Raw genomic sequence first — 19,509 nt, forward strand, 5'->3', positions numbered from 1 at the left:
TCATGAATAGGACCAGTTAAATATCTTAGAGTAGGATTGAAGGGGATACAACCAAGCAAGACAAGATGGATGGAGATTGGTAAAGTAAGGTAACTATACCATCACCTACTTTCCAAGTAATCAAAATTTTAGAGGTCTGAAAGCTCTCTAGTGGGGAGGCCCGATTTGGGGGATATTCTTCACTAAAAATTAAAGTATTCTAAATGCTCCAAATATCAAGTCTAAGTCTATGTTCTTGAGAAACTAGATTCAACAAAACTTGAATGATCGTAAAAGGATTCCATATGTCTGAGATATGGTTAATCAAACTTTTGGTCAAACAAATTATAGAGGCCAATCATAAAAGGTGAAACAATTCATCATCTCAAAATTGGTCAAAACTAGAACCAAATCAAAGAGCTCATTGAGAGCTTTCCAACAATGTTTGTTTCATAAAAAATATTATCCCCACCATATTGTGTGTCAAAGTGTTATGAATGTTTTAATGCTTTCAATTATTCACGCATGCAATTAGATCAGAATACACATGAAGGATTAATTAGTAACTAAAGATTAAAGTTTATAGGTTACGGATTTACCCTTCCCCTCTCAGTAACTTAGCCTATCATATATATTTCCAACAATTGGTATTAGAGCTTTGGTATGTGATATATATATCACAGTATGAAGTTTGCAAGGAAAATTGTCATTTGAATGACATCATCATGTTGATGTGGCAAAGAAAGTGAAGTGTCTTCTTCAACCAATCATTGATTATTACATGGCACACAAGTACGACACTCCAACTTGACACTTGGCATCATAGGTGGAAACATTTTTACAAGGATATTTAGACAGATGACACTTTTGAAACAAATAAGGAAATGTCATGGGCACCCCTGAATAGTATCATGTGGCACCTTGGAGATAGAATGCACGTGAGTTGTTTTTATTTAACAAAAAAAATGTTAGTAGATTTCAAACCCACCACTATCCACTTAAAAGACAAAAAAATCACCAATACACCCCACTTATGTCATTGCTATTAATAGGCATGTGATATCCACTTAATCAGATGCCTTTACCAAAAAATTGGTTGGTTAGGGTCAAACTTCTGACCCCCATCAAACCAAAAGGTTCCTCCACTACTGCACCATGCTAATTTTATATATAAAATGGGGGTAATGGGCCTTTTGGAAGGCATTCAAGTGATGCGAAGGAGATTATGATCTTGGAGATTTTGTGATTATTCAAGTATAATGGAGAATTATATTGTGTTTGTGCTTGAAGGGAAGATCTCGTCACACATGTAATCAATTTTTCGAGCTAATCAAATCACTCACCTAATTGGAGAGGAAGCTAGAGACGTAGTCCACCTAGATAAACTTTGTTATCAATTGTGTTTTGTCTTCTATCTCTCTAATCTCTTTCTTTTATTTCGTTAGCTTTATGTTGATGTTTGATAGCTTTTGTCAGATAAACCGATATAATTATATGAGATATAATTGAGAGATAAGTGTATGACATAAATTAATATAAACCTATACATTTGCATCGATTCCAAAAAATCAACATAGTATCATATCCAACTGCAAATGTAAGAAATTCGTGCCTTGAAGATGTAATATTAAAGATTGCGAAGAGGCCCTTATTAGTTCCTGCCTTTGGCAGGATACTATTATTTTCATCCAATTTAATTTTTCAATTTAACCGACCTATCAATTCATAGGATTTCAAAGATTAAAAGAAACTTCAAATGTTTATATCTTTTTTTAATTTTTCATTATTTTATAAATCACATTTTTCATTCATTCTATTGGACCATTCTATTTTTGCCGATGAAAAAATTCAATTTTCTCCAACAAAAATACATATTTTTCTAACAACTCTATTAATGAATGCATTAATTACAACTTTATCTTTTCCACATTTGTGACAAGTGGATTAACTTTTATAAAAAGCAATCATTTTTATCTTCCACCTCACAAATAAATGTCCAATCAATATTAATTATCCCTATCTATTTTCCTTATCAAGTTCAACATAACTTGTCAATGCTTTTTTATGGAGCTACCTAAATTATAACTGATTTTTGAAACTTAAAAACTAAATTAATTATAATTTAAATTTATTTTATTCTAATTAATTTATTTTTTCTAAATTGTAATTAGATTAATAAATAACAAAAGTATATTTTTAAGAATCTAATTATTTCATAAATTTTTACTAAAAATATTTATAAATTTTGTTTAAAATTTTTTATGAGGAATTTGAATAATAAGGTCATATTTTTTAAAAAAATTATATATTTTGATTTTAATATTATTTTATAATTTCAAAACATATATTATATAAAATCTAGATATCATTGCTATTTAACTTTGAAAAACATATATCAAACTTTGAAGCTTTTAGTACGTATGATTATTATTGAAATGCCATTGTTATTATTAAATGTTCAATATTCTGACACTACTAAAGTAATAATAATTTCAAGACTAAGTTTTTTACAACTCAGAATTGAATAATGATCTATAATTTAGTCATGAGTAAATCAATCATAACAATACTATTACATTATTTTTATAAGCCAAAATTATTATTATGTTATTATGATCATTATTATTATTTTTTGATTTGTTGATCTTAGATTTATATGATTTAAGTCATTTTTAAATATATTTTTAAATGACATAAAAAAAATTATTTTCCATCGACAATAAATTATCAAAGTTTTAATTTATTTAATTTAATATCAAAATTTACAAATTATAAATTTTACTATTAAATATACAACTTCACAAACTTCACTCAACTCTTACCCCACAATCCACCACACTAATTAAATAACTTGCGCCCCTTGTTTGAAGAATAACTCTTTATGTTCACATCCATTATTAGAGAAGAACGGAAAATATTTGGTGGAGAATAGAATTTACATTGAACGAGGAATAACAAACGGAAAAATCATCACAGTCAATTGATTGCATCAACCTCTACAAAACTATGTAGGAAGATACGATCCAATAAGATATATTATGAGTAAATCAACCATGTCAGCATCATGGCATTCAGTGAACCATAGAATTTTATGCTTACTAAAAACAAATGACAATTATGGTAGGCAGGGACCCATTCCGAAAAAGAAAGATGGGAAAATTTCAACACCATCCGAACACTACAGTCATCACCCCAGGAAGTCAGCATGGACAACAACTGTGAATACGACTGTGATATAAAATAAAGACCTATGGCCTAGAGACAAGGAACATTAGATCCAGTGTTCAACTGCACAAGATGAAATGTCGACTCTATCGGGATAAAGTGAATGAATGCCAAGGGACACATATTCATAAGGAATCAAACGAGGGAGTGTGATGATAGGGCACGTATTGGAAGAGGAACTATTATTACCCCACTGAAGGGAAAGTAAGGAATACTGCACAGGCACCACAGAGTGAGGACAAATTAATTACGTGCAAGGGAGGCCTATTTTCACTGATGACTAATCAAATACATAAGCATACAAGAATAGTTTAAAACCCTCTATTTTGATTTTCTCCCTTTTTCTACTTACATCACAAATTATTATCGTTGTGCGGTGGATATTAGGGTCTGTTTGGCTGCGGGCATAAGAATGGAGAATAGGCATGTAATATTGGGAATAGGAATGGCTATTCCAATAACAGCTATTTTTTGGAATGGGTATAAGCTCATTTTAGAGGCAAAATGGGAATATGTATTCCTATTCCCTATTCCAAGTGACGAACCAAACAGAAAATAAAAATCGTATTCCAATTTTTCTATTCCTATTCCATCAACCAAACGGGCCCTTAATGTCAAGATTACCAATGGGAATGGAATTGCACGTATTGTGATGAGGTTTGGTATCATATTATTTGTGCAATCAAAAATAGAAACTTTGTTTGTGCTTTTTTATTTCCTCTGTCATCTATCATCGCCCAATGTTTGGATGCCCACAAAGGCCGTCTAAAATGGACACAACTAAGCTCTAAATAAAATGTACCATTGACCAAAATTTAAAAAATTTAAAATATTATGGATTTTTCTTAAATTTTCAACATTTGGTCATCATGATCTGCTTAGTTTGTAGTTGAAAACAACAAAAAAATTGAAAAAAAGCACTATGTTTTTTTGAATCTGGATTTTTTTTTTTTTTTTTGACTTTTTTTTGTCTTTAGTGCGTTTTGTCTAGAGATTAGCCATCATTGGTATAATACATTGCCGAAGTAAATAAAAGAAAGTTATAAAAACAAAATATTAAGGCACTTACATAAGAAGAACAATCATGACAATATAAGGAAGGTGGGCCCTCGCTAGTGTTCAAGGCATTAAGTCCCCTCACACTCGATAAATACAAATAATAAATGGTATCCACATGAACTTCTCAAGATACGAGAGTTAGGAGTTTTTCATAAAATTTGTGATGGCCACATATGATTAAAGTCATATAGATATCTGATTTTGACCATTGAAAAAGATGGGATATCTAAATTAGAGTTCCAAATTTGAACCATCCCCAGTGGGTAGATTATTTAAAAGAGGATATGTCTCTCAAACAATCTAAGAAGTTATATCCCAATGTGATGTACATGGACCTTCATTGAAGCAACTAGTATCATGGATGTACAGATAAGTATTCATTAGCTTTGAGTATTATATTAGTCTTTCTCTTATTTTATTCTAATATATATTATAAGAGCTATGTTCCTTGATCTTTTCCTCCAAGAATGTTACTGTAGGAAGATGGAGATTGATATTCAGAAGGAGCCTAACATTTCACTAGAGAAAACCTTGAAAGAGAGGGAGTAGATAGAGGATGTGATTCAGTCAACCTTTAGTAATCTTGGTCATATTGATTTAGAGGGAGTAAACCATGTTGAGATGGATTCTCCATTGATCAATAAATTGTAGTAGTCAAGATGATTGTGATTCATGCCTTGTAACTATGTGATTTTAATGGGTCTACCCCCTCTATATATCATGAGGAAATGATGACTTCCAAATGATGTCACTTGCATTTGCAAAAGTTATTGAAAGGTGACAATCTTACAATAACTTAATTTTCTATTAGGATGAATATCTTGTGATGTCTATGGAGATCATGGTAGATTATTTTGCTTGGTGGATATTTATATGGTAAGAATTATGAGAATGTGTGTGCATATACCTTATAAACATTTTATTTTATTTTTTAGTACATGATGAATGCTATGCAAATTGATGTTCTAGGAAGCCATTACATAGAGTACATGGTGAATATAATGCATATCAACATTCTAGAAGGCCATTACTCAAGGAATATTTGGTGAATATCATTGATATTCTGGGAGACTAGTACTTCATGATATCGTATGTGATATCAATTTTTTTTGAGTAATTGGTGAATATCATGTATTCTAGGAGACCAATACTCATGATACCAAATTTTTTTGAGTAACTAGTGAATATCGAATGTCAATAAATTCTAAGAGTCCAATATTCATGATATCAGCTGTGATATCAAATCTTATTTGAGTACTTGGTGAATATCATGTGTTGATATTCTAGGAGACTGGAATACTCTTGATATAAAATGTATATAAAAATGGTGAATATCTTCTAATCAAAGATATCCTTAAAATTTTCCATTCCTAATATTATCAATGGTGTAATATAAGTCTTGTGTTTATCCTCCCTAGCTAAGAGGGGGTGATGATGTTTGATAGCTTTTATTAGATAAACCTATATATAATTATATGAGATATAATTGAGATATAAGTTTATGATTTTGAAGGGACATGCCTCTTCAGGGTTTATTCTCAATATAAATAAAAGATCGTTGTTATTTGGAACACACATACCAAATACATGGAAGCACTTAGTACATTTGCAACGATCCTAAGAAACCAACACTTTATATGATGTTTTTTCTAATTAAAATCATTTAATTATGTTAGTTTTCTTATTTAGTACTTTGAATTAACTTGCATTAAAAATTAAGAATTCTTTCTATAATAGTCCTAGATCCGTAATCAGATCATTCCTCTACAAGGCTTGAAAAGATTTTAGATGCTAAGGATGTCAAAAATATGAGGAACATTTACAAGGAATATTGGGTTAAACGGCATGGACTACCAAATGAAGAAGCAATATGGATCAATGAGGTTGAGATCAAAAGGTAGGGTAGCAGTCTTGATGAGCTCATCTCAAGTGGACTTGATAGAAACTCTATTGGGGAGTATGATGTAGAGGCAACACTAAAACTGTGAAATTTAATTGTTTCACAACTTGCTTTTTTCCATCCTAGTGAAATAGTGATAGTTTTATTATTTCATAACTCACCTATTTGCATCCTTGCAAAGTAGTAATTTATTTCAAGGAAACATGGAATTTGACCAAGAAATCTCATGAAATGCTATTGAGTATAAATGGTGTAGTACTAGTAGGAAATTGTCAAGAATAAGGGTCTATTTTGTAGACAATTATGTATTGGTTAACTTTGGTCAAAGGGGTCATTGGAGTTAGTAGGAGGTCACATTAGTCATAGGAATATTCCTCAAGTCATTTTAGAAAGATTTGATAAGTTGCAAAACAAGAAATGCAATGTTGCAAATAGTTGCTCAACAAGATGACAAATTTGTGAAAGTTGTGAAATGCAACTTTGACAACCTTTGGAAGTTGAAGAGTTACCTTCACAAACTGAATATGGAAGGTCAAGAGATCACAATGGAATAAAATATGAAGATTTTCATGTCACTTTGGACAAGGGAGAACATAGTTTTACGGATTGGACACTTGGGAGAGTTAAAGAATAAGAGCATTTTTCTAGTTTTCCCTCAATTTTGATTGTTTTCAACTAGTATATTGCATTGTATGGATTTACGAACATACAAATGAAGTATTATCTTGTAGATTAGTGTGTTAGATTTCATTTGAGTCATTTTTGGTGAGCTCTTGTTGAGCTTTGCAAGAGTAATTTACATTTATTGTGACTGGGTCCAAAACCTTGATTTGGTGAGGGTTTGTCTCAAAATGACCCATTACTCAAAAATTCTCTAGTTTATTTTAACAACCTTTTGAAGATTAAAAGTACTAGGAATGAGATTTCCTTTGAAGTTACTTTCATGTAGGGAAGTTCGAGGAGTGAGGAGAACAACCAAACCCTAGTAGGGCATCTTCATGTGACCGAGATATTGAGAAGGCTATTTTTAGTAAAACACATATAGAAAGTGGCTGGTAGGGTGGTTGTCCAGTATGGTGAAATTGTGTTGATAGGACAAGAAAGAACACAAAATGAAATGGTCTTGAAGAAATAAATCCATTTGTGAGTAGTTGCTTCACATTCGAGACCTAATTAGGCATTTTAGCCCTAGAGACCTAATAGGGGATTTTCTATCAAATGAACGAGTGAGTTCTAAAAGTTTGGAGTTTGTTAGAAGTAACTTGAACCCATAATTTTTTTGGAGGCTCCTTTAGATTTTTTGAAAGTTAAGTTCCAATAACTCATTTAGGAGACATTTTTGGCAATTAGGCATGTCCTAGCAAAGTTCTTTGCAATGGTTGTAAAAGAAGTTCAATTTTGTTATGTTTTGATTGAATTGTGTTGTTAAATTCCACTAGGGTCCCTCATAAACTCTCCTAATCCTATAGGGTAACTCTTGAGGTGTTGACCTATACAAGCTAAGAGGGTTAGTCTCATGGAGAGTAAAATCATGAACATTATGTCCCAATGTGACCTATGCCAAGTGTTCTTGTGAAAGTGATAAATCCTTGCAAACCTAGTGATTGGTGGGATTGAGTGCATTAGCTTCCATAACTCTACATCAAAAAAGCATGGCATGAATACCAATTTATTCCACCTAAGGAGGGCTAATACACACTCAATTTTGATGGGGTGTCTAGATGAAACCTGAGAAAGGTAAGAATTGGGTGTGTTATTCATGATAATGGAGCAAAGGAAGTTTCCTAACCATCACACCCTATAGGAGATACTATTCTATAAATTCAAGCACTAATGTAAGGTATAAAGCTATGTAAATGGGTAAAGTACAAAACTGTGTCAGCTTTCAGGTTGATTGATTAGAACGATTGAATTTGAGTATTTCTATCTAAAAATCAATTTTGTTCAAACATATGATCTAGATAAATTAATCCCAGATAAGTTATATATGGTCTCACACTTTTCCAATTGGAAATGTCTATTAAATGCATGTTTTGTACTAGTTTGTATCCAATTACTAAAGACATATAATTATTTCAAAAAATTGGCATTTCAATAACTCTTGCTATTTTTTATGATATTTTTTAAATAACTTATAAACACCATTTTATAGAGCTCAAATTTAAGAATATTATCATATAGATTTTATAATATTTTAATTAGATATAGTATATTATAATCAAAAAAATCTACATGCACGTATTTTAACACTCGAAAACATGTCAATTTTGAGAAAGAAAAAAATATGAAATCATATCAAAAAAAAATTTAAAACTTATATGACGTTCTAGAGGAGAAAGTCATCTTCTAGAATGTATAATTTTTATTCTGGTCAAAGTATATATTTGTTTTGAAAAATGTGGTGGGAGTTGAAAACTATCGATTTTAGGCAAGTTGAAATTTGAGTCATTCTAAAAGAGAATGTATGTCTAAAGCCAATTTTTATTTTTGAATGTTCTAGATATATGTGTTATCTATAACATACTCTAAGAGAAAAGGGAAATAAGTTTATTTCCATATAGTTTTGTGGTGGGAACTAGATGTGTTTTTTTAGCTGCTAAAAAATTCTCTATAAAAATTATGAAAATATATCAATTCTTATTCCAAATAATTGTTAAAAATTATAATACTAAACTTCATCAATTTTAACACATTTTATTGGTTTACATCATTTTCAAATTCTAAATAATAATACTAGTTTTATATCATTAAAAGTGGTGAGTTATACTTTTGTTAGCCTTTTCCTTTACAAAAGGGTGACACAGGTTTGTGCTTTTACCCAAACATCTTAGAATAACTTGTATTGAAATCAAATGGGACATAGAAATCATAATTAATGCTCTAAGACATTGGTGAACTCCTAATTGGAAATTAAATTCCCATCTTGCCTTAGCCTTGTTTCTTGTATCCCTGTTTACTCATTCCACCTTCAACCATGTCTTTAGGGAAGGAAATAAACAGGTAGATGAATTGGCCAGGTGGATGGTATTATAGAAATTCCAACACTAGGATTCTAACATTGACAATCTACCTAATTAGTATATGATTCTTGGATCTTTGAGCATGGGTATAACATTGGGACTAGAAATCCATATCATTAGTTGTTCCCTTTTATTTTTCACAATTTTTGTCATTCATTCATTTTAATTACTTACAGAAATGATTGGTTATGTCCATGGTCCTCCCATGGATTATGGGTGAATTATTCTTTTTACAGTATTCTTATTCCTCTATCTTACCATAGTTTCTTCACCCTTTAAGCTATGGAAACTCTTATTCATATGAAACTTGTGGCGCAAGTGATGTTAGAGAAATCTTAGAACTTAGGCTGAAGCTAATGATGAATGTGAAACATAGTTTGATAAAAAGGGTAGTGATGAACATTGTGGGAAGGAAATTATCAATTCTTATAAATAGGCCCAAGATAGCTTTGTTTGAAAGATGACTTTTGGCATAATTGAACATGGTTTTTGATAACATAGATGAGAACTTATGTATTCCCAAGAGGAATGAATACAATATTAGGGACCAAGCATTTGAAGTCTTCCCCATTTTGGTTATTCCAAATCTTTTGAGGTTTGCTAAAAGACTTTACTCTATTAAGAGGAATTGGCATTCCCTACTTAGCATCATGTATGTCAGAGTATACCCAACATGGAAGGAACTTGAATGGTTTTTGAAGTCGAAAAAATTTGACTATAGTGATGATGAGTTGGAGGAGGAAAACTAGGGTATGTCTTTTGTTTTAGTTGAGTATATAAGTTAGGTTTTTTTGGTTAGTATAAACTATTATCCTCCACCAATTCTGGGTATTAATGGTGGATCCCAGTGCCTTATGGAGGGTTAGGTGGTTCAATCTCGACAATAGCTCCAGTTTATTTCCAATGTATTCTCTACATTAAGGTCTCTAGGTAAAATCATATTGGTAACATACTTTTATGGCACTTTCGACTTACTTTATATATAAATATTTATATGTTATTATAGGCTATTCCCTTTACTCTCATGGCCCCATGCCCACTAGATATGTCTAGTTGTTGCACGTGCGTGCGCGCACACACACATACATACATATGTGCGTATGTATATAGCTAGATGTGTGTGTATATATATACATATATATACAAACACACACACACACACACATATACATACACAAGCATATGTGTGTGTATGTGTATATATGTATATATATGTATGTATATATGTATGTATGTGTGTCTATATACACACACATATATATACATACACACACACACACACATATACATATACATACACATATACATACAAACATATATACAAATACACACACACATATGGGTGTTGTCATTCATTTTAAATTAAGATTTGGTTAATTATGTCTGTTGAAAGGGCTATATAGGATTTTTGTATTTTCTTGATGATCACCCTTAAATGATTGAATACGAATATTTTAAATTAGTTTTTTGTATTTAGAGATATATAAGTTCTTGTCGGTAGGTATTTTTTCAATACTCTAAGTATGGATAGTTAGTATGGATACTCAGGAAAACATGTATTTCAAAGGAAATTTTCTATTCTCTTTACTAAAGAAAGGATCTAGCTAGTAAGGATATTGTAGATGCATTTATCTTATGAATTCATTATTTTATATTGATCTTTTGATCTTAATCAAGTTTATACTTAATCTTTTTATATTTGGCCCTTGATTTATCTTGTCTTTTTTTTTTTCACTTATTCCAATGAAGTTCATGGAAGCCATTAGATAATGTCAGTGAGCGTTGGGACATCTCAAAGAAGCCTTGATCATGATATTATGGTGGAGAGCAAGTAATAGCTTTTGTTTTGATCTTCACCATTGTTTTCTTATGTGATGATCGATTTGAACTATTTGATGATGATACAAATAATAAAAAATAGCGAAAAGCATATTTAGCCTACTATATGATGTCTATCATATCTATCCTTTCATATTTTTCCATCTTATCCATCAAATAATTTCCATCTTGCATATCATCTCATAACTTTCCATCTTATCATATGATATCCTTCCTATCTTGTCATTTCTTATCCATTTGTTTGTTTTATTTTCATTTTGATCGATTGGCTAACTTGCATATAGTTTTATCTACTTTCTTTAAATACACATCTCTTTCATATCCTTTTTCTATTCTATTGCTAGGGCATATCATCAATATTTACTCCTTTATTTGTTCATAGCTAGCATTATTATCAAACGTATATCTAGGACATTGGAGTATCAACACTATCTTTAAGTACCAAGAATCCATTATTAGTGTCAATAGCTATTATATATTATCAAGCATTAGACCTTCACTTTATCACAGTGAAATCAAAGTTAATCAAAAAGATTGGGGAGAAAATCTATATCATTGCATTGTAGCAACTATCAAGTAACAATAGACTTTCCTAAGATCTTTGGATGGTATTTTTGTTTATCATATGTAATTTTATGCAAAATTCTTATACGTCAATAGTGCTTGTATGAATTATGGAATTGGAACTTACATTCCATTATTCTCTATCTTTTTATTTATTAATTATATTTTCATACTATTCACATGTTGTTCACCTTACACAATATTGTCAAGCCATATAACATATTAGTGTATTGTTACTTTTTACTTTTTAGCTACTCATAATTATTAGCAGTTTGATGCTCAACATATCTTACTACTTGAATAACAATTGCACCTTATTAAGGTGCAAACCCTAATAATAAAGTAAATTAAAAATTAAGAATTCATATAAAATACTTGCTAAAATAACTAGAAGTTAAAAGGAAAGGAAGTTTCAATAATAGTTTCTTATTTAAGACCACCCTTAAATGTCATGTATTAAGAAATTATAAACATAAATCAACTTTGATTATTGAATATTTTTAATCTAGAAGTTATTCTTACATATTGATATTTATACAATCAAAACTTATTTAATAATGGCCCAACGTATCCTCCAAACTAAATGCACCAAAAGTCAATTTTTTTTTCTTAAGGTCTCCAAAAACAGAATGATTTTTCTAATTTTTTTTTTGTTATTTTCAATTACAAAACATAAGAAAAAATGTTGAAATTTTAGCATTTTTTTTTTTTTTGATGAATAGACCTTTTCCATTAATTTAAAACTTTAAAGATGCATATTCATGAAAAAGGGATTGGGGGATACAGGATTACCCCATGAGTCATATGGCCCAAGGTTGGAGATCAACTATTCATCAACTTTGTCATCAAAACCCCAGAAATCCTTCAAGTTTTTGGTTGGCTCAAGCAGAGCCCAATCATCAAAAACATGTTTATCTTTGTCGTTATCTTCCTTGGCCTTGGGAGGAGAAATGGCTAAATTTAGCTAGAGGAACACCCACTTGGGGTCACAGTGAGCAAACAGCCAACCCGCATTAGCGGTAGTAGGGGGAAGCCACTAGGGACCAACCCGAGCCTAACCTCTGAGGAGGTGAGGCTGAGCGGTGACGACCACAAAAGCCACCACTGGGAGAGCAGCAACGAGGCTGCGACCTGGGGGTCTGCGAGCGGTGAGAAGAACTAGTCTGGCCTCTTCAGAAACCATGAGGAGTATGGTTTTTGGATAAAGCATCTGGAGGCACTTGGGCAATCATACAAGGGGTATTTCTCAAGTGAGCAAGTAGCTCCTAAAGGTGAGCCACTTCGAGTGCAACTTTGTGAGTTTGTACTTGAATCCACATCATGACATTATTACATATACATGCTTTAGAGTACATTGCAACATAAATATCAAGAAAGCTGTGAGAGAATAAAAAAACATTGTGATATTTCTAGATTATGAACAATATCTCCATTCTGAAAACATGCCAAATCTAGGCATATCTAAAAGGGAGTCTGGGAACATCACCCAAGACCACCATATGCCATGTGAAGGCCTTTGGATGAAAAGGCCTAAAGAAATAAAAAATCTAGAGCCAATAATTTTGAGCTCTTCTACAAAACCAAAAAATATGTAGAAAGCTTTCAATTTGGCCACAAAAAAGGCATCTAGGATTAGGAACTCCTAGATGTTAGAGTCAAGGACCCAAAGGCAAGCCCTGAAAGAGGAGACACTAGGCGAAGTGAGCAATCTTTGGCCTAGTGATAGTAAGCTAGACAGTGGCAAATCTAAGACTCCACATCTTATGCGAAGAATGCAAATGCCAACGCTAATTAAGGGTATCAACCATTAGAAGATGGGGCACCAGCCACTGATACCCCAACCTAGGCTTGTAACTACTCATTGAACTAGCAAGGTACCACTTCCAATCTTTCCACCAAGGGCAAGATGAGTGAATTCCAAGCTTGTGTAACAAATTGGGAAGAACCGCAAAAACTAGAATATCAATTGTCTATTGATTTGGACAGATAAGTCTAAACTACACTTGCAAATCCTTCTATAAGCGAAGGCTCATTGTAACCCTAGAGAATAAATCTTTGAGTGTTTTGATACCTCTACGAAATAAATGCAAAGCACTGGCTCCTCGAATCTTGGCTAAAGGCACTCCTTAAGTGGCAAACAAGGGCGACCACCAAAGGTTTCGTTGATTCATCAAGAGCCCATCTCTGAATCCATTACCTGAACTAGTGAAACCAAGGTTTAATGGCTTCCCAGGATTTCCAAATGCTCTTAGCAACAAAAGTACCCTAAATCTGAATAGGTTTAGAAGTCACAAGAAGGGTTTGAAAACCAATCCCCTTCCAGGTTGGACGGTTAAGTAGAAAGCCTAAAGAAATGTAGTGATGTAACGATATTTTCTAGGCCTCATCTCTAGTGAGAGCCCATATGACCCATTTGGCATAGAGGGCTATCCCCTACTTGTGGATGGAGAGCAAGCCAAGATCGCTAGAATCCCTGGGTAAGCAACAGAAGTCCCAGGCCACTCTGTGAAAGCCATGATGCACATCATCAGAGGCCTAGTGAAAGTCCCTGAGAAGACGTTCAATCTTAAGGTAAAAGGCTTTGGATGGAGCCCAACAAGAAGAATAATAGACATGAGTAGCAGTAATCACTTTGGAGCATATTTGAAACTTTTTCGCAAGGGAAAGGGGCTTAGTGATCCAATATTCTAGCTTCTTCTCAATTTGAGCAAGTACAACATTCCACAAGTCCATAGGAGATGCTTGAAAAGAAAAGGGAAAGCCCAAATATTTAAAAATTTCACCATGTTGGACCCATTTCCATCCATAATGCTGCAACCAATGAGGGCCTGACAGAAAAGATTGTCAACAGAAAAGGGTTTTGTGCCATTGGATAGCCAACCCTAAAGCAAGACAAAAAGTATCTAAATACTACAAAGCATTGGCAATATTCTCCTCACCCTCAATCAATGTGAGGAAAGAATCATCTGCAAAATGGCCATTAAGCAACTGAGTGGTCGACTCTGGTAAAGAAATACCAGACACCAAACCTCTAGAGATGGCATTGGCCAGTAGATAACCAAAGCCCTCGGCTGCCCAAACATAGTCTTGGCAGATAGATCTGAAGAGCCGAAAAGCTTCAGACTAACGACCATTAATGGCGATGCAAGTAGAGGCATCCCCAAATAACATCTGTACTATTTGACAAAATATTGGGCCAAAACTCAGAGCTTCTAGCATAGCAAGAATAAAGGGTCATTCAATACAGTCATATGCTTTGGCGAAATCAATTTTCAGGAAAATGGCCTACTATTTGGATTGCCTGGCACATTCCATTCCTTTCCAAACAATAATGATGTTGTCCAAGATATTGCGAGACTTGATGAAGCTAGTTTGTTCAAGTCGAACAATCTAAGGGAGCAAGTGCCGAATTTTCAGAGAGAGAGCTTTGGCAATGGTCTTGTAGGAGACATTCAACAAAGTGATGGGCCTCCAATTGCAACTCTCTTCAGGATCTCCAGCTTTAGGTATGAATTTAATATTCCTTTTGCTGATGATGTTGCTTAATGAATTAGAATTCTAAGCTTTAAGATAAACCTGAAGCAAATTAGGGCCAATGTCATCCCAAAGCGTCTTGTAGAACTCACAAGGGAGGCCATCACAACCAGAAACTTTGTCATCAGCCATGGATAAGATAGCTTCCTTTAAGTCTGCACGAGTAACAAAAGGCATACTGTTCAGGAGCAAGCCTATTAGGAGTAACATCAAAGCAGATTTGCAGCGCTTGATCACGCACAATAGAGGGCCCCTGAGCTGTAAAAACCTGCTCATAATGATGAACAAAAGCCTGGAGAATATTCGACAGGTCAGTGAAAACCTGTTGATCTTCTCGGATATAATTACCAAAAGGCATACTGTTCAGGAGCAAGCCTATTAGGAGTAACATCAAAGCAGATTTGCAGCGCTTGATCACGCACAATAGAGGGCCCCTGAGCTGTAAAAACCTGCTCATAATGATGAACAAAAGCCTGGAGAATATTCGGCAGGTCAGTGAAAACCTGTTGATCTTCTCGGATATAATTACCAAATAGGCAGGATAACATAGCAGTTGATGAAAAGTGTTGGAAGCCCAATCTAATAATATTCGCCAGTCCGATCGTATCATATCAGCCTATTATCCAGATTCAATCTGTCAGGAAATATCTAATGTTGTCGCCATCTCCATAAATACAATTGCTTTGATGGCGTCGGGGAAAGAAACTTGGATTACATATTACGTTGTCATAGGATGTTTTGGTTTAGGTTTTAGACGTTGCCAAACTAATCAACGACAGCACAAGCTTAGATTAAAGATTTCCAAGTGCGGTGAAGTTTTCAGATCTCTACAAATGTGGATTTAAGCGGCTGGGCCTTTTATAGTGGACAGCTTTAATAGTTCAAAAGCCGAGAAATATATTTATATAAAAATGTTGCCAAACGAATTTCTCAAGAATGTGAACAATAAGATTACGTTGGTCGAATCCAGAAGAAACATACAAAGATATGATTTTAATCGAAACAGAAAGGGACAAGAAATAGGAGGAGCCGCCATCGTTAAATTCTGGCTTAAATAATTATGAGGTGGGAAATCCTTGGAGGCACTCCAGTAGAGGCTCTGTAATTCTGCCGTAGGCAATCGCGTTGAAAACTTTCTGCACGCACTCCTGCGGCGTCTGCTCATTTCTCGAACTCATCATACTTATCTTCAGATCGTCTCGGACAAATTTATAGAAAGGAAAGAATTTGGAGTCTTCAACGGGGGAATAAATGTCAGGGATGTGCTCATCTTTTTCATAAGCCACCCTGGCTGCAATCATTTCACTTTCTAGATTTAAGCCCACAAGTTGTTGAAATTGTTTCAGTTTTTGCACCAAGGTGTTGTTATCTATGCCGTTCTTTTCGTGGAGACCGAAAATGGAATCAAAACATGATTGCTTGAGGGCTGAGATGAGGGGAAGGGAGGGGTCACATGGGGCTTCGAGGTACGTGTAGACGGGGACTGCTCGGGCCACATTTATGAGCGTTTCCGTTGTTCCTTTTGGGAGGCCGCATTCTTGTGAAAGGGTGGAGATGAGGTTGAGGACGGTTTGGAGGAGAATTTGCTCCAGCTGTCGAAGGTCGGTTGCCTGGCAGAGAGCTGTTAAGTGGGAGGCGAGCATGAGTTTCAAGATCTCCAGCGCCTCTTCCGTCTTGCGGGCGGAGATGAGGGCGAGAGAGTTGATGTCCTGGTTGTGCTGCTCGGCGCTGTGGACATGTGTCGTCACGGGATTGGCCAGGTACTGGAGCTCCGAGCTGTAGGCGGCCATGGCGATGTCGAGGCCCTTGAAGCCGTAGTCGCAGCTGAGGTCGGGGCCCAATGAGAGGTTGCCAGGTAGACCGTTGTTGTAGTGCTCGATCATCAGTTCCGTGAATTGGGCGAAGATGAGCTTCCCCAGCGCGGCCACTGCGATGCGGACGTAGTCCATGTGGAAGCCCACGGCGCTGCCTTGGAAATTGGCCCCGTGGAGCGCCCTGTTGATGCACGATCGGATTGGCATCACAACACAAAAATGAGGCTTTCTTCTTCATAGAATTTTTTTATTTTATTTCTTCATTGTTCAACATTATACAAAATTACTATTTTACAATAATTCACAAAACTAAACTTTTATTAACAAAATTATTAATATTTATGATAAAACAGATTATTTAATATACATGTTATACTTAATTAAATTTATAGGTGTTATACTAAATTAAATTTGAATAAGTATTATGTAAAATTAATTTAATATATTATTTTAAATTATTTATTTAATCTTATGTTTCTTAATATTATTTATCTTAACTAATTTAACTGTAACTAAAAATATGAACATTTACTCTCAAGGCCAAACATTTGTTCATACAATAATTAAAGGTCTATCTTTGAAGTTGAATGGTTTTGAATGAGCCCACTAGAAATTATGTCTTGCTGATTTAGTAGCTCTTACACGAAAAAAAATGAGGTTAGGATGGAAAAGATACCCCTCAGTCCTCTCCCTAAAAATATTCTCTAACCTTAAAAAAAATCCATAATAATTTTTAAATCTTAAAATTAAACTCTCGAATGAATAATCTTTTTACTACCAATAAAGAAGTTAAAAAATATGTTTATATAAGCATAAACAGCAAACGAAAACGATGTCTACAGCAACATTATATTTTATCATTGAATGTTGAGACTATAAGGGCATTGAGAAGCGGGGAGAATAGCAAACAGAAGAGCATAGAAACTTTCATTTATTCATACCATGTTAGATCAACCAGTACCATTGAAGCTTTTAACTAGCTTATGTTTGCTAAATTCAGTTGGATTTTACATTAATCAACCATTCCTTCATGCATGCCAGTTTAAGATCATCTAGTACCATTCAAGCGTTAACTTACGAATTCCCTAAAATGGATCAAATTTTAAGGGTGAGCGTCGTACCGGTCGTTTACGTGGTCGATGATAGGATTGTCATTGGCCGAATTGATCTCCGTCTCGACGGTGACAGTAGCGGATCTGATTGTCTCAACAAGCGGGCCCAACCACTGCGGGGACGACCTCAGAGCATACCGATCCTGTTTCGGCTTCTTCAGCTTGTCGATGGAATAATACACTCTGGACAACTCCTGAAACGGACTCTTCCTCAGAAGCCATTCAAGCAAAGACGCAGACTCGACCTGCCCCGGGTGCGGCTTGACCTTGTGTATCAACGGATCCGCAAACTCCTCCCTCCCAAATATAACTTCGCAGAACATTCCGCACAGCATCTCCACCAGCAGCAACGCCACGTTAGCGTCGTACACAACGGTGGAAGCAACGGCAGTCGCAAAGGAAGTCCCATTCACCAGCGCGAGCCCTTCTTTCGCCTGAAGAACAAACGGCTTCACACCAACTCTCCGCAACGCCTCCGTGGCAGAGATCTCCTCATCTCCGTCTCCGTAGTTGCCCGTTCTTACGACGACGGAGGGCTTCCCGATGAGGAGGCCGGCAATGTAGGCGAGCGGGATGAGGTCCCCCGATGCGCTGACGGAGCCCCTTAACGGAACTTTGGGCGTTAAGTTCCGGTTGAGCAGCAGCTGCAACGCTTCCATGACTTCCCAGCGGATGCCGGAGCAGCCGTAAGTGAAGCTGTTCAGCCGGAGCAGCATGGCGGAACGCGTGGCAGCCCGGGAAAGCTCATCTCCGGCTCTCGTGAAAACTCCGGCGAGGAGGCAGCGGATGAGGGACTCCTGCAGCTCGCTCAGCTGATTGGTCCGCTTGGTGCAGCACGCACCGAACCCGGTCGTTACGCCGTAAATGTCGGCGCCTTCCTCGGCCTTGCGCTGTACCCACGACGAGCATCTCTCCACCCGTCTTCCGCACTCCTCGGCACTCAAGGCCGCCGTTACTTCTCCCCTCCGCGCCACCGCCGCCACGTGCGCCACTGTGATATGATTTTGCCCGTCGAGTGTTACCACTTGGACGGCGTTGAAGGTGTTGATTAGGGCCACAATATGGGTGACATGAGAAGGCGAGTCCATTGGCGGGTTTAGGATAAAAATCGAGGGCGGTCTGTGGAGCAAGCGAGCAGAGAGGAGGAGATAAAGAGGGCAAATCTGATCTGATAGAGGGATCACTCTCGATACTGCTCTGACACACCCCGCGCCGCATATTTATCAGTGACGCGCACGACTCTCGTGTAGACACGTGTTCGTCTCAGGGACTTGATAGGATCACTTCAATAATTTCTCTCGTCAGAAGTGAATAGTGGAGCCCAAGAAGATTTGCAGAACCCACATCGCCAAATGAATCGAACACGTCTGTGTCTGAAGAGAGTACAACCCCGCGGAAAAGGCCGACCAGTACTACCTAATGCGACGGTTTTATGATACTGATAGTGCTATCATGATTTAATT

At 35.5% G+C, this 19,509-nt stretch overlaps 1 protein-coding gene across 1 annotated transcript; it reads right to left on the reverse strand.

Annotated features, from left to right (window-relative positions):
* Positions 1 to 15,992: 15,992 nt before the first annotated feature.
* LOC149565212 (phenylalanine aminomutase (L-beta-phenylalanine forming)-like) lies at positions 15,993 to 19,226 on the reverse strand. The gene is made up of 2 exons (XM_089818762.1): positions 18,056 to 19,226; positions 15,993 to 17,115 (listed from the first exon to the last, which is right to left on the reverse strand). Exons 1-2 carry the CDS (start codon positions 19,132 to 19,134, stop codon positions 16,179 to 16,181), a joined length of 2,016 nt encoding a protein of 671 aa, XP_089674888.1. The 5' UTR covers positions 19,135 to 19,226; the 3' UTR covers positions 15,993 to 16,178.
* Between the last annotated feature and the right edge of the window lie 283 nt (positions 19,227 to 19,509).

This window comes from Cupressus sempervirens, chromosome 3 (assembly GCF_028749045.1).
Source record: "Cupressus sempervirens isolate cs-2001-9-10 chromosome 3, ASM2874904v1, whole genome shotgun sequence".
Classification (NCBI taxonomy): domain Eukaryota; kingdom Viridiplantae; phylum Streptophyta; class Pinopsida; order Cupressales; family Cupressaceae; genus Cupressus; species Cupressus sempervirens.

Excerpts from the sequence above, each read along its gene's own strand:
- LOC149565212 (XM_089818762.1), bottom strand. The coding sequence starts at position 19,134 with ATGGACTCGCCTTCTCATGTCACCCATATTGTGGCCCTAATCAACACC. Across the intron at positions 17,116-18,055 it reads ATCGACCACGTAAACGACCG|GGCGCTCCACGGGGCCAATT; the intron begins GTACGACGCTCA and ends GTGCATCAACAG.